Source organism: Mustela nigripes, chromosome 7, assembly GCF_022355385.1.
Source record: "Mustela nigripes isolate SB6536 chromosome 7, MUSNIG.SB6536, whole genome shotgun sequence".
In the NCBI taxonomy this organism is placed as follows: domain Eukaryota; kingdom Metazoa; phylum Chordata; class Mammalia; order Carnivora; family Mustelidae; genus Mustela; species Mustela nigripes.
In genome coordinates this window covers 80,413,405-80,439,601 of record NC_081563.1, presented here as the reverse complement: position 1 = coordinate 80,439,601, position 26,197 = coordinate 80,413,405, and the positions used below count along the sequence as shown (strand labels likewise).

Here is a 26,197-nt window from a genome sequence, read left to right as displayed (position 1 = left end):
GGATGCTGGAAAAGCCAACAACCTGGAAATGCGAACAGGCACAGATTGTTTTTTAAATATATATATATATATATATGATTATTTTATTATATAGTATATAAATTTTATATACAATATTATATATTTTTAATTATATATTATATTATATAAAATTATTTAAAGCCCCAGGAAAGCCAACTTTCCCTAGTCAATGAACCAGGAAGTGAGTATTCTAGGAAGAAGAAAACTTTTAGACGAAAACTACTCTGTTCCAGCCAAACACCTCTGGCGGGGGTTGGGGGGGGGGGGAATGGCCGCATTTCCACCCTCATCAGGAAAAGCAAAGTTAAAAGCCTCGACTTCGTTCTCCTCTTGCCCAGCTGTAAGGAAATACCCTTCTGCCCCCTTGCTGGTTTTGTGTTAGTGGATGCCTACTAAAATAAGTGCTTTTTCTGAAATCCATCGTCTTGTAATACGAAGGTGTTCAAGATACAATAGAACATCATTCCTCATATCAAGAACCTGGAAAAATCTCAACTTGAACGAGAAAAGACAATCAACAGATGCCTATAGTGGATGACATAAATATTAGAATTATCTGGACAAGGATTTTAAAGGATCCATTATAAAATGCTTCAGCGAGCATTTAAGAACACACTTGAAACAAATAAAAATATAGTCTCAGCAAAGAAATAGAAGATATAAAGAGGAACCAAATGTCAATTGTAAAACTGAAAAATACAGTAACTGAAATTTAAAAATCCAATGTATGAGCTCAAAAGTAAAATGAAGAGAATAGAAGAATCCGTGAATCTGAAGATAAAATAATAGAATAACAGTGAAGCATAGACTAAAGGAAAAAAAAAAAAGGACAGAGCCTCAAGAACCGGTGGAACTATAACAAATCTAGCATTTGTATCATTAGAGGTCCAGAAAGAGAGAAGAGAGAGTAATAATCGCTCTAATTTTTCCAAGTTTTACAAAAGACTTAAGCCTATGGATGGAAGAATCTGAGCAAACCCCAGACAGAATAAACCCAAATAAATTCATGCTAAGACACATCATAGTCAAGGTTCTGAAAACAAAAGTCAAAAAAGAAATCTTTTTTTTTTTAAGATTTTATTTATGACAGAGATAGTGAGAGAGGGAAAACAAGGAGGGGGAGTGGGAGAGGGAGAAGCAAGCTCCCCACTGAGCAAGATGCCCAATGAAGGGCTCTATCCCAGGATCCTGGGATCATCACCTAAGCTGAAGGCAGACGCTTAACGACTGAGCCACCCAGGCACCCCAAAAAAGAAATCTTGAAAGCAGTGACAAATAAACACCTTACTTATGGGGTAAAATGACAAAAGCAATTTGAATGACACAGGAGTTAGAAACCATGGAGGCCAGAAGAATGTAGCACATCACTTTTTTTTTTTTTAAAGTGTTACAAGAAAAAGAAACTGTCAACTTAAAATTCTATATGCATTGAAAATTTCATTTAGAAACAAAGAACAAAGGACATTCTGAAATTATCAAGTATTGATGGCCAGCAGACCTCCCCAAAAAGAATGAGTGAAGGAAGTTCTTGAAGCAGAAAGGAAATGGTAAAAGAAAGAACCTGAACGAATGAACAGTGGCAACAAAAGTAGGGTTAATACAATAAATTTTTCTTCTTCGGGTTTCGAAATTGTATTTTGCAATTGAAACAAAATTTGAAATGTTGTTTGGTGTGATTCTCCAATGTGTATAGGAGAAATACCTAAGACAACGAAGGAGAAAAGTTTTCTGTACTTCACTCAAATTGGAAAAATGACAATACCAGTAGATTGTGATAAGTTATATGTAATGTAGCATCTGGGAAAACAATTAAAATTCTGTACAAAGAGATGAATTCAAAAACACTGAAGGAAAATAAAAATATAATTCTTTTTATTTATTATAATTCTTTTCTATTCTTGTGGTTGCCAGAGGTGGGGGATGGGAGGGTGAAATAGGTGAACTGTCTTTGGTTTTTAAGTTTAAATAGAGTGAGTTTAAATATATATACATATATATACATACTCACATACATATAATACCTATAATATAATTACAGATATATATAAGTATAGATATATAATTCTAAAACATTTTAGAGATTGTCAAAAATGGGAGAAATTTGTTATTTATAGCTGAGTTTTAGCTAGACCCACTGAGGTGAAGATGGAGATTGATTGAGGCCAGATGCTGAAGATCTTCAAAAAGCCATGTTTAACAGAAGATTCGTTCCTGGTGCTATAGCAGAGGAAACAAAACCATATCGGCAGGACCAACAGTCCTATCAGTTTTGTGCTTTTGAAGACTATTTCAGCAACAGATAACCTCTTTGCACAATCTTTTACCATTTTCATTTCACATAATTTAGATCAATTAGTATCAACAAAGATGCTATCAAAAAAGGAACACTGTTGCCAGAGCACCAATCACACTTTGGAAATTGAGCATTTGGAAATCAATACTGAGTGTTGAATGAGAAGATACTGTCGTGCCTTCTAAAATATCATCTGGCCATTATGAGTGGAATGGCCACAGGAAGTGAGGCCCCTGCTGGGCATCACAGCTGTCCACAGAGTGCCAACCAGGCAGAGAGCCTGCCTCCAAGTTACTTGTGAGCTGAAAGCTTGTGGACAACTTTGGGTATTTATCCAGGCCTCACAATACACTGGGCAGGCATGAGCACCTTTGACTGAGAGATCCAGGAATTGTCATTTAGGTTCCAAATCTTTTCTTTTACTGTCTGTATTCAGAATTCGCCCAGGCCAGATTCTGAAAGGAATGTGTCACCGAAGGCAAAGGAGGGAACACAGCAAATAGATCGTTTAGAATAAACCCAAGACTCCCCCACAGTTGTATTTGGTCTAGACCTCTCACGAAACCAGCAAAACATTGCATGAAGTCAAAATACAAAAAAGTAAATAAACCATCTAAGAGATGGTTTCTCTGAAAGGAAGAAGTGTTAAAATTGGAAGATCACAAGAGGTGCTGAAGTCCCCTTAAATTCGTTATTGGAGAAGAGAGATTATAAACCTTCTGAAAGGTTAAATCCTTTGTTTCAAAAAACTCGTTAGCCCAGTAATAGATTTTCTGTATTGATTTTCCATTCAGCAGTCATATGCAAATGCCCGTTATGTCCCAGGCACGGTGCTAAGTTTGATGACAGAAACACTTTTATTCCATTATCTCAATAGTGTTGTCACAACTGCAAATTCCATGCCACTGTGTTCCTGAAATAGCATAGGGTCCAAAAATTCTCCTAAAAATTGTCTAAGACTGTGTCATCATCTCAACTAATCTGTGTTACCATATAGGAAAAAGGTAATTTTTAACTAAGTGAATTTTTTTTTAATATCTTCGGCATGAAAACATGACAGGTTGGCACACTAACGTACTTAGTCTACAAGGAAATATTTGAATCTAAAGTCTTCTTTCCAGAAGGTCTTTCTAATACATCTTTGTTCATCTTCTTGATTTCCTTGACTCCCCAGAGCCCTCCTGGCTTAACCAATATCATCCTTCGGTTAGTACTAGTTGGTAGTGATGACCATACCCTGGCTTCCTCACCTCTCCTGCCACCCTCCCCTCCCTGCTGCAGAGGCCAATGCAGCAAAGCAGCTGCCCACACTCATGGCAACAACATCCGCTATGCTGAGGCTGGAATGACTCAGTGTCCCCCAAAGATCAGCCTCAAGATGAGTTACCAGAGCAGCTTTCATGGAGGTTGGGATAATTACCTCGATCCCACGACTGGAGCTATAACAGTCTTACCTTGGTCCCATCCTTGACATGGATTGTTTCTGGTGACATATTCTTTACCCAGACCATTGAAACACAAATATATTCAACCTTGCCCCCAGAAGCATGGTCAGCCTCACAGCCCTTACAACCAAACCACAAAGAAAATCCTAAAATTCTTGGCTATCTCAGTTGTTTTAAAAACAAATAATAGTTATACCAGTAAAACTGTCATTTTAAGGGAATTTCCTAATTTAAGGAAGGAAAACATGAAAGTAAAAGGCTTTTCTGCCAATCTAATTCAGATCAGAGATTCTCTCTCCTTGGGCCAGTATGTCTCATTACTAGAGGACAGCAGTCATAAAAGGAAGGCAGTGTGGTAACTGTTTAATGGACATTTTCACAGAAATTAAAGTGGTACTTTTCAAAAGACACTCAGTCACTTTGTGGTGCAAGCCCCAGGGGACTGCACACACATTGCTGTTTCTGCTGCATACACAATGCCCAGGTACACACAGCACCAGTATCACATGTCCTTTGTTGCTTGAATTAAAGCAAGTGGAAGGTACTGCTCAGTGATCAAAGTCTTTGACATCATATAAAATCCATCAAAATACTCTTTATTCATCCTCATTTCCCTGTCTTTGGCAAATGTCATTCCAGAGTATGGCAAGGAGACATATCTGTTTCCTCCACCATACATTGCTTTGCATTTGGGGGCTTAGGGTTTGGGGTTATTTGGGGGGGTGTTGTTTGGCTGTTTGGAGTTTTTACATCCAGTGTTTTGGGGGTTTACTGACAAAATCTTATGGATCTCAGATGTTTGTATTTGGTCCGAATCTAATAGGGTTTTTTTGTTGTAGTTTTTTTGGGGGGTTTTTTGTTTGTTTTTTTTTTTTAATGACCCCACTCTCTGGAGATAGTTTCTTGTCTTGTCATTCTGGGAGAACCAAGTCTCTAGTGAATATTAACCCCCCTCCCTGTCCCTACACTGAGGATCTATGAGAATCTGTCCTTAGGCAAAACACTTGTCAAAGATTTAAGGGGTAGGTGAAAGGGTCGTTCACCTTGTCCAGACTGCTTTGCGCTTAAGGCCATAAACCCTGACAGGCTCCCCCCACCCCTGGCCTTCACTAACATCCAGTCCGGATAAAGCAGTAGTCACAGCGGGAAGTGGCAAGCAGATCTTTGCTGACTCAACATTAAAAAGTGATCACTGCATTTTCTGGGTTCAGAATTTGACCTCAAAAGAACAGATTCATGCATGTTGCAACACAGTTAATAAAGGACTATGAAGATGTTGAGTATTATGTGAGTCCCGAAACTTTCTTTTTGACTTGAACTAAGAGTTGGTGTATTCCATCTGAATTTTTGTGGTTAATTAATTATGATTAAAATGTGTCCATTTTTTCTGTTATCTTTGAGTATATAATGATTTCCGGCAAATTTTCAGCATGGATATGAATGTCAAGGGTTTGAACATGTGAAACATTTGAACATTTGAAATGCTGTTACTATAAGCCACTGTACTGGGGTTAAATTTTAAAGTCTGGAATATATAAAACTGTGTAAAGGATGGATCTTCAGTTATTTAACAAAGAGCTCAAAGGAAAGTTACTGTTTATACAGCAAGCCAGCTCCTGCAAACACTCTAGCATTCAACTCCCTGGGCAGGAAGAGGTAGGAAGCAGGGCTGTAACTTTGATGATCCCACAGGCTCCAGAACCTTTCCGCAGGCCATGAAAGCACAGAGCAGAATGCTGTGCCCTTCCTCACAGCCCACTTCCTAAAATAAAGCAAACAGACATTTCCAGTCTTCACAAAATATTTCAAGCATTTTGGATTTCCTTGCCTTTTTGTAGCTGATCGGATTAGGGGTGCATTAGCAAAGCTGTTCCCAGAAACATTCATTCTGAAATGACACCACCCTCCCTTCTGAAATGGCCCTCCCTTCTGAAATGACACCACCCTTCCTTCGAAAATGACTACCTGACTACCAGCTTTCATTCCCAATTTGATTTATATACACATTTTTTTTTTCTTTTTTAACCATTAGGATGCCTGTGACCTGATGACTATTCTTTAGGTTCCAGGTGATGGTTGACAGATGGGCAGACCCTTAGGCACCTCTTCTCTCCTTTGGTCGAATGACAGCTTGCTCCGTGGTGTTTTGTGTTTGCTCACTTGGCTTTCCTTCCCTCTCCTTCCTGGGGGGGCCCCGCGGATTGGCAGTGCCGTGGTCCAGCAGGCCAACTGCAGAGCCTCCGTGCCTTCCAGCAAGGGCAGCAGCAGCGGCAGCAGCAGCAGCGGCAGCAGCTCATCTAGTGACTCAGAGAGCAGCTCTGGATCTGACTCGGAGACTGAGAGCAGTTCCAGCGAGAGTGAGGGCAGCAAGCCTCCCCACTACTCCAGCCCCGAGGTAAGAAGAGCCTCCCCCTCCCAGCCTTGCTTCTTAGCTCTCCAAGGTGAGCACAGTAAATCCCTGGAGTCTAGTTCTCACACCTGTCCCCTCCCCCACTCCCCATCTCCCTGAGCTCCAACTCAGGACTGGCCTGGAGGCCACCACCACTTGGCAGCCAGTTAAGGTTTGTTTGGACTCATCATTTTCACCACTCTGCCATCTCCTCACCGTTCTCCTAGCAGAGCTCCCTTTGAAGTACAGAAACTTCATCTTTCATTGTCCAAAAATCTCTGGGTTAACTTCCAGAAATTTCCAAGTATGCTGTACACATCATCACCTGGAAATAACCTCTGGATCCAGTCTCCCTAAGGGTTAGTGGAGGCAATAACTAGACAGGGCAGTTCAGCCCCTGGGAAGTGTGGGCACCCATAAATCAGGGGGAAAGGAGTTTTATGGATTAGAATTGGTTAGAGTCCTACCTTTTTGCAGTTTGTCATGGATTAGAAGAACTAAGGCTATAAATATTAATAAAAGCTTGTTAACTGTGTTTTCTTTGTGAAAATATAAAAAGAAAAATTAGCATCAACCTACAAATAATAATGAAACCTTTTATAGCCATGATGAGTATCTATGTGGAAGATTTAGGTGCCTCATATAAAAGCATTATAAGGTACCAATAAAAACCATTGCTGTTTTTACTTTAAAGGGGAAAAGGGGAAATCAAATAGTAATTCAGCACAAGGAGGTTCGTGGGAGAGGGTTGAAAACAAACTTCTCAAGTCCCTGGTTCTGTGATTGCCAGACATTGATTGCTAACGGGGGCATAAAATATGGTTGCTTCTTGGGTATATAAACATTTGACATTACCGTGGATCACAAGATTTACATTTTTGGCCTACAAGCCTTTGTACCACTTTGGGGCCAAAAATTCCAAATAGGTTCTGAAATAAAATTGAAGCCTCTGGGGTACATGGGTGGCTCAGTTGGTTAAGCATCTGCCTTTGTCTGGGATCAAGCCCCACATCAGGCTCTCTGCTCAGTGGAGAGCCTGCTTTTCCCTCTGCGTGCTACTCCCCCAGCTTGTGCACTTTCTCTGCCAAATAAATAAATAAAATCTTTAACTAACTAAAAAAATAAAACCGAAGGCTCTTTTGCAAACCGTGGCAGTGAGAGAGGAGCAGAACAACCTTAAGGGGCTGTACAATCCAAGGTTTCAGCTTGATACTTGTGCCTCAGGACATCCTCACACCCTAAAGCAATTGTGTTTTTATCTGCAGTTCAGAGACTGGCTCTTAAGTTCCCTCAGGTATTTCCCCTTCTCGTCCCCTACCAGGAGACTGAGGCTTTTTGCAGAAGTACTGAGAATTTCTCCACACTGTTCATTCCTTTGTCAGCACCTTTTTGCTTTGCACTGAGAGCTCTCCATTCACCCTCAAATCCGCCATCTCTATCTTTCTTGCATTTTCTCTCCTTTCCATGATGCTCACTCTCCTCCTCCGCCATCCTTCTCTCTATTTCTGTCTACCAATATAAGGGGAAGGTCCTTAGCAACATTAATCTGTAATGGTGATATAACCCTGACTTTCCCAGAAACTAAATTATTATTCCTTCTTTATAATTTCATTCATTCACTCATTTAGTATTCATTCAACAAATATTTACCAAGCATCTGCCACAGACTTACTGCTTGGCCTTGGAATACAGCAATTTTCTGACAGAAAATGTCCCGATCTTCAAAGAACTGACATTCTACTGGGAAGAATTTGAAACAAAAAAATACAGGCGTTAAACAGGCTTCTTCAAAGCCAACTTTATGCTATAATTTGTTGAGAAACTCCAGAATATTTAGTTATAAGAAATAACTGGGTACCAGAGATATCGCAAGATCCAAGGGGGCCAGTAGAGGTGCTTAAAAAGTATTAGTGTCCGTGAATAACCCTTCCCCTCCTCCAGTCTCTTTGTAACTTTGAAGGTTAAATTTATGAATGTTAAGTCTTATTTTCATGCTGAAATGTAAATCCTGGAGCTACTGGCTAAACCTAGTCCAAGAGAAGTACAGTTAAAAAGTGCTTGAAGCACATTCTTTCTAAATGTCATTGAGATAATTACAAAGACTTGAACTCCTTGGTGATGAAAGGAAGCTCTTGTCTAGAGAGCTTTCAGCAGCTCTCAGAGGCCTTTCGCCAGAGGGAGGGAGTGTAAGTCTAGTAAAGCTGGCGAAGAAGTTTAAGTTGCCTGAAGCCACAGAGTTTCTGCTGCTCTAGGCAGAGGGAATGCAGAAGTGACAAGTGTATTAGCCATGCTACATGGTACTTCTTCCACTGGAATGGAATGTATCAGTTGGAGTAAAAGTAAGGTTACTTTTAACACTTCTCCCAACATTAATACAGACATTCACACTTGAGAAATAAAATGTGTTTGCGGAATGAAAATTGCAAAGACATGAAGTAGCATTATGTGACCGACCCTCCCCAGTGTCTCTCTCTTCCTGGACTGAGCTGGCCCTGGTCATCTTTTCTTTTCTTTTTCTTTTTTTTTTTTTTAATTATTTATTTATTTATTTTAATTTCTTTTCAGTGTTCCAGAATTGTTTATGCACCATACCCAGTGCTCCATGCAATATGTGCCCTCCATAATACCCACCACCAGGCTCACCTCCCACCCAACCTCCCACCCCCCGCCCTTCCAAAACCCTCAGATTGTTTTTCAAAGTCCACAGTCTCTCATGGTTCATCTCCCCCTCCAATTACCCTGACTCCCTTCTCCTTTCCATCTCCCCCGGTCATCTTAAGGAGAGCAGTGAGACCCGTTTTCCTGAACCCCACGAGACAATGGGACTCTGTGATATCCACACACTTCCATTCCACTACCCGGAAAGTTCATGCTGCTGCTTTGCAGCAAAATGCTTCTGGCCCTCCTTTCCCTCCCAGTACCATCCTGCTATGGAAGTAGAAGGAGGTACTCATGATGTTCCAAGGCACCTGCGTGCTCCCTTTTAGTGTGCCAGCACTGGAAACCCACTGGGCCCAGCTGAACTGTTCTTAATGGCTGTGGTTGTAGAAAGCCACTGCATTTTACATGAATCACCATAGGTAATGTCCTAGCTGCCACCAGCATGAAAGAGCCACCATAATCTGCTTCTGTCACTACAGATCCCCTCTCTATGGCCTGACATTTGCTTACTTGTTCTCAGGCTAGTTTTCTTCACTGGAGTTTTGTCTTCTTTCCTGGCGTGGTACATCCTTTCCTCTCAGAGCATTCCAGAGGGCAGCACCTTCCGCCTCAGCTAGCACACACATAAGAGCATACAGAGCTCCCTAGATCAGTGATCCCCAAGTAACAGATGCTGTGTGGGACAAAGAGAGCCTGGTCCCATGATTTTGAGGGGTGTCAGGATAAAGTCAGTTTAATTCGTCTCCTTAGGGAATCACCCAGCCCTTCAGCCCTTCCTATTGCTCATGTGAACTGAACTATTCTCCATTGCGACATTTCCCAAACTTACCTGACCGTGGAAATTTTCTTCATGTAAAGTATGAGCCAAATGCACATTTTGGAATATGGGGCCCTAGACCATTCTTGAAAATAAGCATAAAAATGTGATGCAGTTCACTCACTAATTAAACAGGCTTCTCCTTAATTAGGCATCTGTGGGGTACATGGGCGTGGGTGCTGTGAAGGATGTGGACAAAGCAGGGACTCAAGTCCATGGTGGAGAGCTTGTGTGTGAATCAGAAGGAAAGGAAGATTAATCAGGGAGGAGAGTAGAGGCTGAAAATACAAAGCAGCCAGCAAGCAAATGGACAACACCAGGCGGAAACCCTGAGGAAGTCCACCACAGCCAGCAGCATACCAATGAAGGAAAGCCCAAGCCCTGAGTTTTCCCTCCTCTGCTGCGCTTAGCTCCTCACCATTTAAGCTTCCATGGCCGCAATTGCCTCAGCCCCAAAATGGTGGATAGTCCTGTCCTGCCTAATCTGTAAAGCTGTTCTGAGGAATAAATGATAATAATTTGAGCAAAAGCCCGTTCTAAATTGTTCTTAGTAGCAGCAGAGTCTCCCTACCCTATTACAGACACTGCAAGCCATACAAAAAAACAGAGTCCTGGCCTCCCCGGAAAGAAATGTTTAGCTTTGTTGAAGACCCAAGATGTATACATGTGAAATGAATATGAACGTCACAAGACTATGCAGTTAAAAAAAAAAAAAAAAAAGGCTATGCAGTTGAGGATAATAGAGGCCAACAGGAATTGTTTGGAGAGTCAGTGGTGTTCTCCAAAATTAGATCTAATTCTGTCATTTTAGGTTGAAGACCAACATTTCTCAAAGGAATGAGGCCCCCCTTTCATGAGGCTAAGTCAGTGAGAAATGGGAGATTAGACAAAGCAGCAGGGTTGAGAATCTGATTTTTATTTTTTTTACTGATTTTATTTGAGTGTAGGTGACACACAATGTTACATTAGTTTCAGTGTATGACGTAGTGATTCAACAAGTTTAAGCATTCTGCTATGAGAATCTGGTCTTTAAACTTAGATATGGTCTACGCCCATACCACCCTGAACGCGCCTGATCTCATCTGATCTCGGAAGCTAAGATATGGTCTTAGACAGATATGGGTTTAGCCATGGTAGTGCTTGGTAGCTCTGCAGTTTTGGACATGTCACTAAACTTCTCTGAGCCTCATCTACAAATTAGGAAAAATAGTATTTCTTATCTGTATGGATTAAATTAGATGATATCTGTAAAGTGGAGTGCACAGCCATGTGTTCAGCCATGAAAGATGACTGTAAGATGAAGGATGCTCTTGAAAACCCGTCCAAGGCATTTGAATTTCCTTTGAGAGGCAATAGGAGGTCATTGTAGGTCCTTTAGAAAGGGAGTGTGATTTAGTGATGTGTTGAAAATGGTACTTTAGACTGATTCTTTTTAGCTGTGAAGTGCGGAAAAAAATGACATGATCCTAAAGCATACCAGGCAATGGGCCCATACTAAATCTATTAAATTCTTCCCTTTACTGTCAATGCTCCCATCAGAGAGTTTTAATGCAAATCTCCCTGTATGCAGCTGCATTTTTGGCTACAGGCATTTGTCTGTGTTCTCTCACCTAAGACCTGAACTGTGGAAGGCCCACGGTGGTGGGGGTGAGGGCAAACTAGTGTTAAACGTGGTGGTAGGGCCAGTGTGAGTGCCTGCTTTGCCATAAATATTTGCACCCTCTCCCCAAATGTGGCCCCTTTCTACAAGAGGTCCCTTCAGCATCCATTCATACTGACCGTGTCCTATTACACTAGGGCAGCTGACGCACACAAGTCATTAACGTGCCTATGGTCACGTTGGGAGCTAAATGGGGCAGGGAGGAGACACTACCAGAAGCTATAAATTGTTTGCCACCAAATTCACTTTCAGCCACACTCAGCTAATCCCAGTGAAAGCTTTCCCCTGGCAGCAAAGCTGTTTGTGTCCTGTTGTCCTGCTTTCTCTATTGCATGCATCTCCCATTGCAGTATGGACTGGGTGTGCTCTTAGGATTCCTGGGTTCCTTTCCTCTGGAAAAGCCAAAATAAAGCGAGGTCAGACTTTACATAGAAAAACTTAGAGGTGCAAAATGATAACTTTTTGCTTTTTTTGCATCTTGCCCTGGTCCTTTTGGTACACAAAAACAAAGGAAAGACAAGTAGAAGGACAGACTCCCCAGAGGGGCCATAAGTGTTTCCCCTCCCATGCCTGTGTCCCTGGGGGGAGGCCTCTCCATCCTCACTGCCTGCCCTGGGAGAAGGGCCCCAGATCCTTAAACTGGCCTCCACTAAATGTGGCTTGTCCTTCCCAGTCACTGAACACCTAGTGCTGGTGTTCTCTGAAGTGCAGTTGGCTTCATCTCTTTTGGGGGAAACAGCAGGTTGTCCGTGATTCCTGGCACAGCTCTAGTGCTTGGTGCCCACACTCTGTGTCCTCTTCATCTTGGCTCCAGGCCCCTCTGGCCCATCATAAGCTTCCCATGTCCAAAGCTATGTCTAGCCCCAGCCAGGGCCAAGACTGCCTGTTCCACTCCCCTCAGATCCTTACTGCAAGGGCTTATGCCACAGGTTCTCTTAATCTGGACCTCACTGTTGAAAAACAAATTCTGACACATAATAGTAAGCTTTAGGAAATTATTATGTTTTAAGAAAAGGGTTTTCAGGTGCCTGGGTAGCTCAGTCATTAAGCAGCTGCCTTCTGCTCAGGTCATGATCCCAGGGTCCTGGGATCAAGGGCCGCATCGGAAGCCTGCTTTTCCCTCTCCTGCTCCCCCTGCTTGTGTTCCCTCTCTCTATGTGTCTCTCTCTGTCGAATAAATAAATTTTTTAAAATCTTTAAAAAAAAAAAAAAAAGAGGGTTTTCTCTTACAAGGGAGCATGACTTGCTCTGGACTTTAACCAATCCAGATTAAATGCAAAGGTAAGCAATGTCTTCTTTGTTTTAAGCTGGAAAGTCGTCTTTTCAAACAATAGATGCCAGAAATTCAGAGGGTGGGAGGCCATAGGGAAGGAAAAATCCATCACTTGAAATAGCCAAAGTATTTTCCCCATGTCACGCATGGTCACAAATAGGAAACACTCTGCCTAAAGCTTTACACTTACCAATATACTTCTTTTCTATTAATAATCACAGATGCTGGAAAAATGAACTTGTATTAGAAATCAACAGCACTTACCCTCTGTAAACTCATCAATTCTTAACCTTTTTCTGAGCCATAGATTCCCTAGAGACTTGTGGACCTCTCTCTGAGAAAAATGCATCTACACAGCACTCTGATTCAGGACATTCCCTTACTCTCTGGAACCAAACCATGGGGCAGAGTGTAAAACCTAGTGTCCATGATTTGTCCTAAGGTGATTTTTCCTCTAGTGTCCTAGAGTGTCCATGATTTGCTCTTAGTTAACAAAACTGCATGCAGGAAAAGTTTCCATCGTCATTTCCATTTCTGAAACATTTCCAGCAAAATGGAATGGAAGCAGGTTGAAGATGGACTAACCAAGTCCAGCTACCAAAGCATACGTGGCACACAGAGCTCCTTTTGAAATCCTTCTCTGCCACTAAACAAGCCATCCCCCCAAAGTTATTGCTTCTGCTGTTAAATTACCATAACCTACTTGCCTTTACCACATTAATTATATGTTAATTGCTTGTGATTATAGTTTCTACTTAGTCCCCTCTTTTAATCTCTTCTCAATTTTTCAGTCTTACCAAAAAAATGAATGTTTTAACACTCAGGGTCTTCATACTATTTCCCAATTAACTTTCCTGGAATCCCAAGTTTATATACATATGAATAATTATAAAAAATATACATTGTGTAACAATCAAAAGTGCTGGAAATGGGTTCTAATGAAGCGCAGGACTATCCCCTTATTTTTTCCAAATAGGCTTCATGCTACTGCGCTGACATATAAGTGCCTTGGGACAGAAAAGGGATGCCACCCCTGCCTCCTGTGTGCCAGGCCAGCAGTCACTACACACACTTACTGCTTACATATTCCTTTTGCTTGCAACCCATTGGTTTCCTGTTCATACACCTAGGGGAGTAAGTGAAGATTAAAAACAGCCAAGCCTCTTTTAAGTGAGTCTAATAAAAGATGTTTTGTTTGTTGCCGGTATTCTTCTTTTAGGCTGAACCAGCGTCTTCTAACAAGTGGCAGCTGGATAAATGGCTAAACAAAGTTAATCCCCACAAGCCGCCTATTCTGATCCAAAATGAAAGCCACGGGCCAGAGAGCAATCAATACTACACTCCAGCAAAAGAGGAAGTGCAGGACTGTGGGAAACTTCCCAGCGTTTGCCAAACCAGCCTGAGAGAGAAGGACATCAAGAGCGCTTGCAAGGAGGAGCAGAGGCCAAGGACAGCGAACAAGGCCCCAGGGAGTAAAGGAGTGAAGCAGAAGTCTCCTCCCGCGGCCGTGGCTGTGACTGCAGCTGCCCAGCCGCCCGCCGTGCCTGGCGCGCCAGCTGAGAGTGTGCCCACGCCCACCCGGAGGTCTGTAGGAAAGAAGCCCACCAGGCGTACCGAGAGGACCTCCGCTGGTGACAGCACCAACTGCCATCGGCCCGAGGAGCCCGCAGCCACAGACACGCTGGGGGCGAGCGTGGTGATCCCTCCAGAGCCCACCAAAACCAGACCCTGCGGCAACAGCAGAACGAGCCACCGCAAGGAGCTGCGCTCCTCAGTGACCTGTGAGAAGCGCCGCACGCGGGGGCTGAGCAGGATTGTCCCCAAATCCAAGGAGTTCATAGAAACAGAGTCGTCATCTTCCTCCTCCTCCTCAGACTCGGACCTGGAGTCAGAGCAGGAGGAATTCTCTCTGTCCAAAGCGCAGGCCGTGGCCGCTGCTGCTGCCGCCTCCTCTGGGAATGACCAGAGGCTGAAGGAAGCGGCTGGCAGCATCAGCAGTGGCAGTGGCCCCCGAGCCCCTGTAGGCTCCATCAACGCCAGGACCACCAGTGACATTGCCAAGGAGCTGGAGGAGCAGTTCTACACACTGGTCCCTTTCGGGCGCAATGAACTTCTCTCCCCTTTAAAGGATAGTGATGAAGTCAGGTCTCTCTGGGTCAAAATTGACCTGACCCTCCTGTCCAGAATCCCAGAACACCTGCCCCAGGAGCCTGGGGTCTTGAATGCCACTGCAGCCAAGGATGCTGAGAGCACACAGGCAAGCCATCCATCTGACACTCCAGCCGAAAAGGCTTTGCCAAAATCCAAGAGGAAACGCAAGGTAGGCCTTGGGCTGAGGGCCTGGCAAGGGAAGGCGGGCTTTCCCTTAAGTTGTGGGGAAATGTTGAAGCCCACAGGGAACACCGGTCTGCATTGGACAGGCAGTAAGTTTTATGTGTGTCCTTACTCAACATCATTCCTCGAGTACTTCCTGTATGCCACATGCTTAAGTACCTGACATTGATTAACTCCCCTAAATCCTTAGAGCTGCCTGATGGGAGAAGCACCATTCATAGTTCCATTTTGTCATTATAGATAATTCAGCCCTGTCCAACCACATGGGAAAGCAGGCATATGGGAAATCCTTACCAAGAGTGTGCAGAGGCAAGCTGGATCCTGGGGCCAGTAGAAAGCTAAATATAAGGTGACCCTCACTCTTAGCTGGAAGGGACAGGGTGACAGTGATCAATCATAGACCTAAAGCCAATAGCCTGACAGAGTGTAAGACTGTGACTGGGGTGAAGCAGGAAACAGGAGTGTCGGCCACCAGGCCGGGGGTGGACAGGCCGAGGGAGGGGAGCACTAGCCTGCAGCGTCCACACCAGTGGCTGCTGCTCCCAGTACCCTTGACCAAGGAGAAACTCTGTGTTGGAGAGGGACTGGGAGCAAGGCCCTGAGGAGGACAAGCATGGAGCAGTCAGAGAGCCACGGAGGTAAACAGGGTGCACCAGGAAGGCAGGGAGTAAGAAAGGAGGCTCAAGTGCTGGGGGTTGGGGGGGTGGAGCAACTCTCCATCTGGAAGCAGCCCCCACTATTTGCCATGTTTGCAGACTTTTGAGGGCAGAAATAACTTACTCATAAAGCCAATTTTGAGGAGTTTGGTCCCCTCCCATTATTGTTACCTTCTGAAGTAACTCGGGCCACAGCAAAACACACACAGGTGACAAACCAAAGATCTCACTATCATGCATAGTTCTAAATTGAGGACAAAATCATTCACAATAGTTAACATACCTATGATGTCCCCATGAGGGATGCTACTCTAGGCACTTTGGACCTATTAAATCATTCAGTCCTTACAACTTAATGAGGCAAAGTTTGCAGATGAGGAAACTGAAGCTCAGAGATCCTAAAGCCTCATGCCCCAGATTCCCACAGGTGATAAGGGGCAGAGTCAGGAAGGAACCCGGAATGTCCGGCTTTGGGCTCTCCCAATAAAACATTAGTCTGAGGGCTGTGTAGTACTCTCCCCACCAGCCTCTGGCCAGAAAGGCTCTATGTCTGGAATTTTTTTTTTAAAGATTTTATTTATTTATTTGATAGAGTTCACAAGTAGGTAGATAGGCAGGCAGAGAGAGAAAGGAGAAAGCAGGCTCCCTGCCAAGCAGAGAGCCCCATGCGGGACTCTCCCAGGACCCTGAGATCATGACCTGAGCAGAGGCTTAACCCACTGAGCCACCTGGGCGCCCCTATGTTTGGAATTTAATGCTTGAGGTTGCCATCTTGAAATTCATTTTATCTCTGATTTTGTGTTTTTGTTTTTTAATTTTTTTTTAAAGATTTTATTTATTTGACAGAGAGATCACAAGAAGGCAGAGAGGGGGGGGGAAGCTGGCTCCCTCTTGAGCGGAGAGCCCAATGCAGGGCTCGATCCCAGGACCCTGAGCCAAAGGCAGATGCTTAATTCACTGAGCCACCCAGGTGCCCCGATTTTGTGTTTTTAAGTGAAGTGCGATGGACGGGATGATAGAACCCAGGCTCGCGGGAGGAGTGTGGAGCTCTAACTCACATGTGGTCCCCCATCCTGTCTGTTTCCACACCATGGCTTCTGCCAACCTTTTGGCCCCTTGGCCCTCCAAAGTTTGTCAGAAGGCTTACAGGAAAAGTTTCCATCATCACTCCCATACTGAAACACTCTGGCAACACAGTGTAGAAGCAGGCCCTGTGCCACCCTCTAGTCCCCATCTCCTTCCAGGGACCTGTGCTTCTCCTCTAAGCCCCCAGGGGCCAAGGCACATCAGGTCAAGATAAGCATCTCACCCAGCCCTCATCCAGGATGTGAGAAGTCTCAGAGCAGGGGACTACAATCTCCCAGGAGTTGCAGGTTGGCCTTGGGTTGAGGAGTGGGCCATGGAAAGGAAATGTCGACTTCCCTAGCCCAATACATCTGACAGGCACGGGAAAACCACTGTTGGGCCTGTGCATGCATATAGTCACGGGACTGGCCTGGGCCCTTCAGTCTGCCTGTGACCCCTACGTATCCCCATGCCTGAAGAAACATGATATGAAATGGTAATTAAAACATCACCATGATAATTCAAGAGAGAGACTTTGACAGACAGGAAAATGTTTTCTACTTTAGTACTTTATAACATTATTCTTTTCCTGCTCTTTTCTTCAGTTTATCTTTTGAGGCATAATTGACATAACATTATATTAGTTTCAGGTGTACATCATAACAGTTCAGTTTTTGTATGTATTGCAAAATGATCTCCGCAATAAATACAGTTACTATTCATCATTATACAGTTAGAATGTTTTTTTTCTCATGAAAACATTCAAGATCCACTCTCCTAGCTACCCTCAAATATGCAGTAAAGTATTATTAACTACAGTCACCATGCTCTGCATTACATTTCTATGACTTATTCATTTGATAACTGGAAGTTTGTACATTTTGACCCCCTTCACCCACTTTGCCCTCCCCTCACCCTCCCCTCAAGCAACCACCAGTCTGTTCTCTATATACCAGCTTGGGCTTTTTTCTTTATTTGGGCTTTGTTTTTATATTCCATATCTAAGTGAGATCATATAGTATTATTTTCTGTCTGACTTATCTCACTTAATAAAATGCCCTCAAGTTCCATTCACGCTATTGAAATGGTGGGGTTTCATTTTTTAATGACTAAATAATATACTAATACACACACACACACACACACACACACACCACATCCTCTTTACCCATTCATGCATTGTTTCCATGTCTTGGCTGTTGTGATAAATGCTACAATGAACATGGGGTTGCATAATACCTCTTTGAGTTGTTGTTTTCCTTTTCTTCAGATAAATATACAAAGTGGAATTGCTGGATCATCTGATAATTATAGTTTTAATTTGGGGGGAAACCTCCATACTGTTTTCCAGAGCAGCTGCACCAGTTTACATTCCCACCATCAGTGCACAAGGGTTCCCTTTCTCCACATCCTCGCCAACACTTGCCATTTGTTATTTTAGCAGTTCTAACGGGTGTGAAGTGATCTTATTGTGGTTTTGATTTGCATTTGCCTGATGATTAGTGATATTGAGTGTCTTTTCATGTATCTGTTGGCCATTTGCATGGTGTCTAAACATCTGTTCAGATTCTCTGCCCTTTGTTTAATTGGGTTGTGTTTTTGCTATTGAGTTGTAGGACTTCTTTATATATTTTGGATATTAACCCCTTATCAGATACATATTTGCAAATATCATCTCCCATTCGGTAGGTTGCCTTTTCATTTTGTTGGTGGTTTTCTTTGCTGTGCAGAAGCTTTTCAGTTTGATATAGTCCTACTTACCTACTTTTCCTCTTGTTGTCTTTGGTTTTGGTGTCAAATTCAAATAAGTATCACTAAGACCTATATCAAGGATCTTTTCTGGTTTTTTGATCAAGGGGCTCAGTGTTTTCACTTTGCACTGAACCCTGCAAACTATGTAGTCAGCCCTGGCCTCCTGGAGAACCTTAATCAGGTGACCTTACCTTCTCTGTACTTCAGTTTCTTCATTTGTGAAATGGTGACATCTTTGCAGAGGTGTTGTCAGGTATAGACCATATAATTCAGTTATATGGGCTAGCTCACTACTTCTTTATCCCTCTTCCCTTCTGTTTCCCTCTAGATAAACTGCCCCCCTCATTATTTGTGGGACTGATGGGTAAATGGATAGACTAATGGAAAGAAAGACAGAAAAAAAATAGTTTTTTAAGAAATATGCATAGCTAGAAATTGATAAACATAGATTGGAAATACATATAGCATACATAAATAGATGTACAGAAAGACATATATATAAATTCCATAATATTCTATATTTAAATAATTTTATTATGGCATTTCTAAAAATTTTTAACTTAATGAAACTTCATTTACACCAAGCCTGACACCTAGCCCTCCTCCTAAAATCTAGTGAGTCACCATTAAATACAGACACAGAGAAGTGAAAGAACATTTTCATAACAATCTTCACTCAGCATCTGGGGTGTTAATACCCAGCTCTGGGACACCATAGACCTGGCTGCCAAAGGTTCAGAGTCTAGCCCTGGTAGGAACCCAGAGCAGAAGACTAGGGATTCAGAGCTTTGGTTTGGGGTCACTTGGGGTCAGCTTCAGTGTAAGCATCTGAGATCCTGTGACAGAGGCTGTATGACAATCCCAGCTAGAGAGAGAAGGTCAAAGTCTTTCTATCTTTGAAGTCAGCACTTACGTCCTGGAAAACACTGCTGAAAGCCCTGAATATACTGTAACTGTGTCCACTTTCTCACCCAAAATGGAACTTTGTTGAGTATTTACATTGTACCCTAAAAGTTAAACACAGGGCACCTGGGTGGCCTAGTGGGTTAAGCCTCTGTCTTCGGCTCAGGTCATGATCTCAGATTCCTGGGATCGAGTTCCACGTCAGGCTCTCTGCTCTACAGGGAGCCTGCTTCCTCTTCCTCCCTCTCTCTCTGCCTGTCTCTCTGCCTACTTGTGATCTCTCTCTGTGAAATAAATAAATAAAATCTTTAAAAAAAAAATTAAACACAGTCATGGAAACAAGAATTCCATTGAAATACTATTTTTTAAATGTAAATTCAATTAACTAACTTATAGTATATCATTAGTTTCAGATGTAGTGTTCAGTAATTTATCAGTTGTGTATAACACCCAGTGCTCATCACATTCCATGCCCTCCTTAATGCCCATCACCCAGTTATTCCATGCCCCCCACCCACCTCCCCTCCAGCAATCGTCAGTTTATTTCCTAGAGTTAAGAGTCTCTCATGGTTTTTCTCCTTCTCTGATGACATCCCATTCTATTTTCCCTCCCTTCCCCTACAGTCTTCTTCCATGTTTCTTATATTCCGCATATGAGTAAAACCATATGATAATTGTCTTTCTCTGATTGACTTATTTTGCCCAGCATAATACTATTTTATAATAAAAGTTACATTAAGAATTCTAAGCTGTCATGGGATAGAAATTGTTAACTAGAATTAAGACACCAAGAGGTAACAACATTTGCTTGAAATTCATAAAAGCCATATATTTCAAAAAAATGTCTAGGCTTGTCATTGTCCTTATGGCATTAAGCCCAGGTTATGGTAATTATACTTTATTCAGATGCCAAGAAATGCTAAAATGAGAGACACTGGAGGTACAGTGTGAATTCAGAAGAGGTCGTCTTTGGAGAACTAAGTCAGATATATTGATGACAGACCAGTTTTCATCATTCACAATGTTCCCTCTCTAATGTTGATCCTGGTGTCGTGCTTTTCCTCTCAATAAAATGTCTATAGTAAAACTGACAAGATTTCATTCTTGTTGGTTGAAGAGCTGACCAGTAACCTAGAACAGGGACAGGAACAGTGCAACCACATTCCTGTTGGGATACTCTCTGGAAAAGCCGAGTAAGCTGGTCTCCTGGGAGCCCTTGCTCTGCAGAAGGTTTTGGTGGGAGCTCATTATGATCCCTTGAAATCCAGAGCTGATTAGTTTTTGCTTATTTCCGTGCAGTGTGACAATGAAGATGACTACAGGGAGGTCAAGAAGGCCCAGGGAGAAAAAGAGAGCTCTTCACGACTGACTGCCTCTGCCAATAATACTTTACCTGCAAACCACTGCAGCATGAATATCAACAGGTATGCATGTTCCACTGAAGGTACAGGTAAGCCCAAAGGATCTCTGGGTCCAAAAGGCAGGTGCCATATTTTAATGACTGCTCTGGTCTGGGTCTTCAGACTTGTTTCCCTTGATTTAACTAACCTAAGGCTAACAATTAAGCCTGGATGTGTGTTCCTGTCAGAACCCCCAGAGCCACTGTCAGGACTCCTTTTTAACAAAAGACCGGGTACTAGTTATACTCATTCTGTGCTCTCAAAGACACACCTTCCCTCTGAAAACTCAGTAACTGGATTTTCAAACCATTATTTTAATAGCCACTAAACCCATAAGAACACTAAGCCTATTAACATGAATGAAAAAATATAAACTGAGTTTAATCTCTTGGATATAGACTAAAATCATGGCATTAGACAGGATCTGTGTCTCCAAGGTTAAATGGCACCAAGTCACTCCTCTAAAGGGGTTCCAGATAGAACCACATTGCACCAAATTCCCTCTCTGACAAATGGCTTTCTAGCAAGGCAAGGTCCCCCATATTTATTAGAAGTGAGTAGCTTATCATCAGTCATAGACGCTCTTTCCATTTAGAAATACCACAGCTCAGAAACCACTTTTCCTCTGCTAAGACAGTCCTCACTCTCCCTAACTGTGTACATAGAATTTTTAAGGGGAGATTAATGTTTCAGCACGACACATAAAAATGTAAACTGAAAGGTTAGGAGAAGATGTAGAGCAATACTAAACCTCCAAGAGGAAATTGGAGAGTGAGGGCACACAAGCACAGGCCCACTGCAGTGTGAGAGTCACCTTGGGAAGAAGACGAGGGCTCTTAAAGGTCTGAGCAAGAGGGAGAGTATGCGTGTAAGCTGGCCTGGCCTAGCCCACAGTGCTCTGTGCTTAGTGGGTGGCACTGTGCCTAGTGGGTGCCCAGAATCCTGGGGAAATGTGAATAGGAGAAATGTGGCTCCAAAACGTCTTTTAAATATGTGATATAGTTGTAAACGTGCTTCTTTGTTAATGCACTGAAAACCTTTCTAGCAGATCCTAGTAACTGCCATAATATCTAAGTAGCGACAAAGAAAAATAGAAGCAATATTTCAAAATGTCTGCAACCGCTGTGACATGACAGGAGAATATCTGTGATTTCCTGCTGATGACACAATCACAGGCATTGTTAGCACAACTCCCGCTAAACCACTACTCTGGAAATGTTCCATTTCGGTGAAAAGTTGTAACTTTTTCCCATCCACATTCCCAGACCCCAGGATAAAAGCTCTTGTTCTAGAGCCTTTGTCTGGCAGAGCCTTTAGCTCAGATAGTTTTATTCATGTTACATAATTACCCGTGCATATAAAAGTGCTTCAAGTTCTTTCTAAGAAAGGTGGTCTGTGCACCTCAGGAATGTATATAAGGGGATCAGCTATCCCAAAGATGAGATCCAAATAAAGTTGGTTTGGTCACCTTGAGTATGTAAACTTAGAATGATGGAGAAGAAATAATCCTATGTCCATGATAATGTTTAGTGTAATAATTTGGTTTTCCGTGAACATTTCAAACCACATAATATGTAAAATAATATTTAGAAATATGACTTTGTTTGCTTACTTGTCAAGACACAATTATGTACAGACTGTTCACATCTACAACATCAGTGTTTTCATTATCCCTGAGCCACTTTTGATTTGCCCAAAAGAGTTTTCCAGAACACATCTCACTTCTGGGTTGTTAGACACACAGTACTTTTTGAACCAGAAATCTATCACCAGAAATTCTGTCCCTACCCAGATCTATTTGCATAACAAAAAGAGCCTTGTTATTTTAACATTAAAAACTTTGGCTTTATTATCTGTTCTAGAAGCCTGTGTTTCTAATTTCTACACTGTGACCACCAACTAAGGAAATTGCTTTTTGAAGTGACTTGAATGGCTTATTTGCAATGATAGCCAACACATGCAATTAAGAAGTAATAATTGCAGGACTAGAGACTAAGTCTTTGTTAAATGGATTTACCCTTTTTAAACTATCTATGTCAAGTGACTTCTCTGAGCATCCCAAATTAGCAGTGTTTGAGTTTATTTCAGGTTAATGTGTCTTCCCTCATTTTTTTTTTCAGAGTAAAGTAATGGAGACAAGCCCATCAGTATTAACATATATAGCAAAGATTCAAATATAGGTGACTCTTTCTCTGATGGTTAATTTTGGGGAAGAGTTATATTCAGGGATAGACCATAGTTTTATTCATTTGTTTGTGGGCTTTTTTGGTTTTAATTGAAGTATAGTTGACATACAATATTTTGTTAGTTTCAGATCTACAAGGTAGTGATTCACCATCTGTATACATTGTGAAATGCTCGTCATGATAAGCACGGTCACCATCTGTAACCATCCAGAATTATTATTGTATTACTGACTTTTTATCCCCACAGTTTATTTATTTTATAACTGGAAGTTTGTATTCCTTAATCCTCTTCCCCCCACACCCCCTTCTGTCCAGCAACCACAAGTTTGTTCTCTGTATTTATGAGTCTGTTTCAGTTTTTTGTTTGTTTATTTGTTTTGTTTTTTAGATTGTACATAAAAGTGAAATTATATAGCAATTGTCCTCCTCTGGTATAAACAATTAATTTTGGATGTGAAATAAGGAACTAGAAATTAGAAAATGTTACTTTTTTTTTAGAAGGGGTGAGGGGCAGAGGAAGAGAAAGAATATCTTAAGCAGGCTCCACACCCAGTGCGGAGCCCAGTGCGGGGCTTCATCTCACAACCCCTGAGATCATGATCTGAGCTGAAATTAAGAATTGGATGCTTAACCAACTGAAGCACCCAGGCACCCCCGGCAAATGTAACTTTTAATGACAGTTTTCTGTTCTGTGTTTATTCTGATGAATGTTTGGTTAGCTCAGAAACCTAACAACTGAAAGTTGGCCTCACACTTTGCAGATTATTCTGTGATTCTGCTATTCTTCATATAATAATTTGTACAAGTTCAGGTGTTATAAAAAGTCCTTTTACAGGTGGAGAACTCATATATCTTGTGATTGACTTTCCCATTATTTGCTACTTCGGCATGTTAGAAAAACAGTAAGTTGTTAAATGTTTTGAGATCCTCGGATGAAAAACCCAGAAAAATGAAAGTCTTACTAGTGTTAGTCATTTAGCACTAGAATTATTATTCATCCTAATAAGATGAGTAAGGAAATAATGAATAAAATTTACTTATTGTTTTTTATGGTCCTAAGGCCATAAAATTGTTTCCTGGTATAATAATTCCCAATAAACGCCTTCCTACCAGTAGATTTTAAATGGGAGGTTTGGGTCATATATAAAACATTTACCTTTCCCTGTGCTGACTGTGTGACATTCCATTACTGTGATTTCCTTTTTCAGTTTGGCAATACCAATAAATAAAAATGAAAAAATGCTCCGGTCACCCATCTCACCCCTCTCGGATGCATCTAAACACAAATATTCCAGTGAGGACTTAACTTCTTCCAGCAAATCAAATGGCAGTGGCTTGTTCACTTCTGCCTCCTCCAACAAAAAGCATAAGGCTGAGAACCAGCTGCAATCTCATGCCGGAGACCTCGCGGTATGTTGATTCTCTTCCTTTCCTGATAAAAATAAAAATGAAATTGAGCACACCTCTATACTCATCTGTCTCTAGCCCGGTACAGTCTAAACACATGCTTGAGGTCTCGTAAAAATCCCTAAATGCTGCTCTGGAAAGTCCAGGTGAACCAGCACACCCCATTACTTCTTCCCACAGAGAATGACAGAAGAAGAAACCAGAGGAGACATTGTAAGCCTCTTCTGCTTAGGATGTCTCTTTGTAGAATTGCATTTCCCACTCTGAAGAGAAATGACCCCAAAGGATTACCATCTGGAGACACTGTAAATTGGGAGTTTGGAACCAACCAGCCCTTTCATTTGGGAAGATTCCTTGCCCCAGGGCAGAGTGAAATCTGGGACTGACTCTAGGCCAAAACTATGGGATTTCTCATTCCAGTTTAAGTGCAGTGGCCAAAATGTGGGAGCAGGCCCCTACCTCTTTTCCAGCAACTTTCCCAGGGGTGATTCCAGCTGCCTGTGTTGCCCTGGAGTAGGGCAGGGGTCTGGGGTCCACAGACTGTCTAACCTCATATCTAGTCCAAATGTGACTTTGGCCAGTTGCTTCATCTCTGAGCTGGTTTCATTGGCAAAATGGTGGTGAGAATATTTAAATGAGCTTGTATTATCTGAAGAACCGATACCTACAGATACCTATGTAACTAACTCTACATGTTAGTTCCTCTTTATGGCCACTCCTTCTAACAGCTGGTGGCTCTGGATCCTGTGGGGGCACATCCTCCCAAGTTCTCTCACATCACCACCATGCTGTCAGTACCAGCAGGGCTTTGTGAGGCAGGGAGAGAGATGAGGCATGAGAAGAGGGCTCTGCAAAGAAAGATGGGGGAAGGCAGTATTTAATGTTCCATCCCATGAACTACAGAGGTAAAATAGTTGGTAGAAGGTCCAGCAAGAGCCAAAATCTTGTAACATCAGGATATTAATAACTAGCTGATGCACCCTTATTTGAGAACAATTATCTTTAATTCTAGGCTCAAAGAGTCTAAGACCTTACTAGAAAAAACTGGAATAAAAAAACTACCAATTAAAATCAAAACACAAACAAAACGTTTCTTCACCACTAGAGCCCAACATAAAAGCAACCATGATGTCCAGAGAATTGTAAAATAATTACAGACTTTATTCAGTCATTCTTTCTTTCACCAAACAGATGTTTATTGAGCAAGTACTTACTGTGTGCCATACACTGTGCCAAGCAATAGAGAGCCAGTGATGACCTAACATTTATTCTGTGCCTGTGGGAACAGTCTGGCTGGGCAGAATGACATAGACAGGAAATCACACACATTGGTAATGGCTGCCGTGAGTGCCAAAAAGGAATGCAGAGACCTGGGGGCTCTTACAACCAAGAGGCTTGACTACACATAAAATCAGTCCATATTTATTTATTTTTTTTTTAAAGATTTTATTTATTTATTTGGCAGACAGAGATCACAAGTAGGCAGAGAGGCAGGCACAGAGAGAGGAGGAAGCAGGCTCCCCACTGAGCAGAGAGCCCTATGCGGGGCTCGATCCCAGGACCCTGGGATCATGACCTGAGCCAACGGCAGAGGCTTTAACCCACTGAGCCACCCAGGTGCCCCAAAATCAGTCCATATTTAAAGAAGCATTCATACACACTCAACACATTTTAATTATTTCAGAGGAAACTGTTTGAATTTTGTAATCAAAGTTGCTTTATGATTCATGGGTCTAGCACACAATAGGTGCTCTATAAATATTTGAATCTCCAGGGAATGTGATTTCTTAATTTTTCCACAGATCAATAGTGTTCCTTTTAAAAACACATTTTAAATAATTTCTAGTTATTCCCTTTGCCTTTTCCTGCTTTTCATGGACAGCTCATGAGAATCAGTCCATTTGTGACCTGAATGACTTCTCTTTTGAGAGGGAT

General features: G+C 42.2%; 1 protein-coding gene across 1 annotated transcript in view; it reads left to right on the top strand.

The window, feature by feature from the left end:
* The window catches only part of AFF3 (ALF transcription elongation factor 3), a 535,863-nt gene that overhangs the window by 480,641 nt on the left and 29,025 nt on the right, over positions 1-26,197 (top strand). The window contains exons 12-15 of the mRNA XM_059406264.1: positions 5,968-6,154; positions 13,779-14,879; positions 20,569-20,693; positions 24,064-24,265. Of these exons, the coding sequence (XP_059262247.1) occupies positions 5,968-6,154; positions 13,779-14,879; positions 20,569-20,693; positions 24,064-24,265 (1,615 nt within the window). The remainder of the gene's footprint in view (positions 1-5,967; positions 6,155-13,778; positions 14,880-20,568; positions 20,694-24,063; positions 24,266-26,197) is intronic.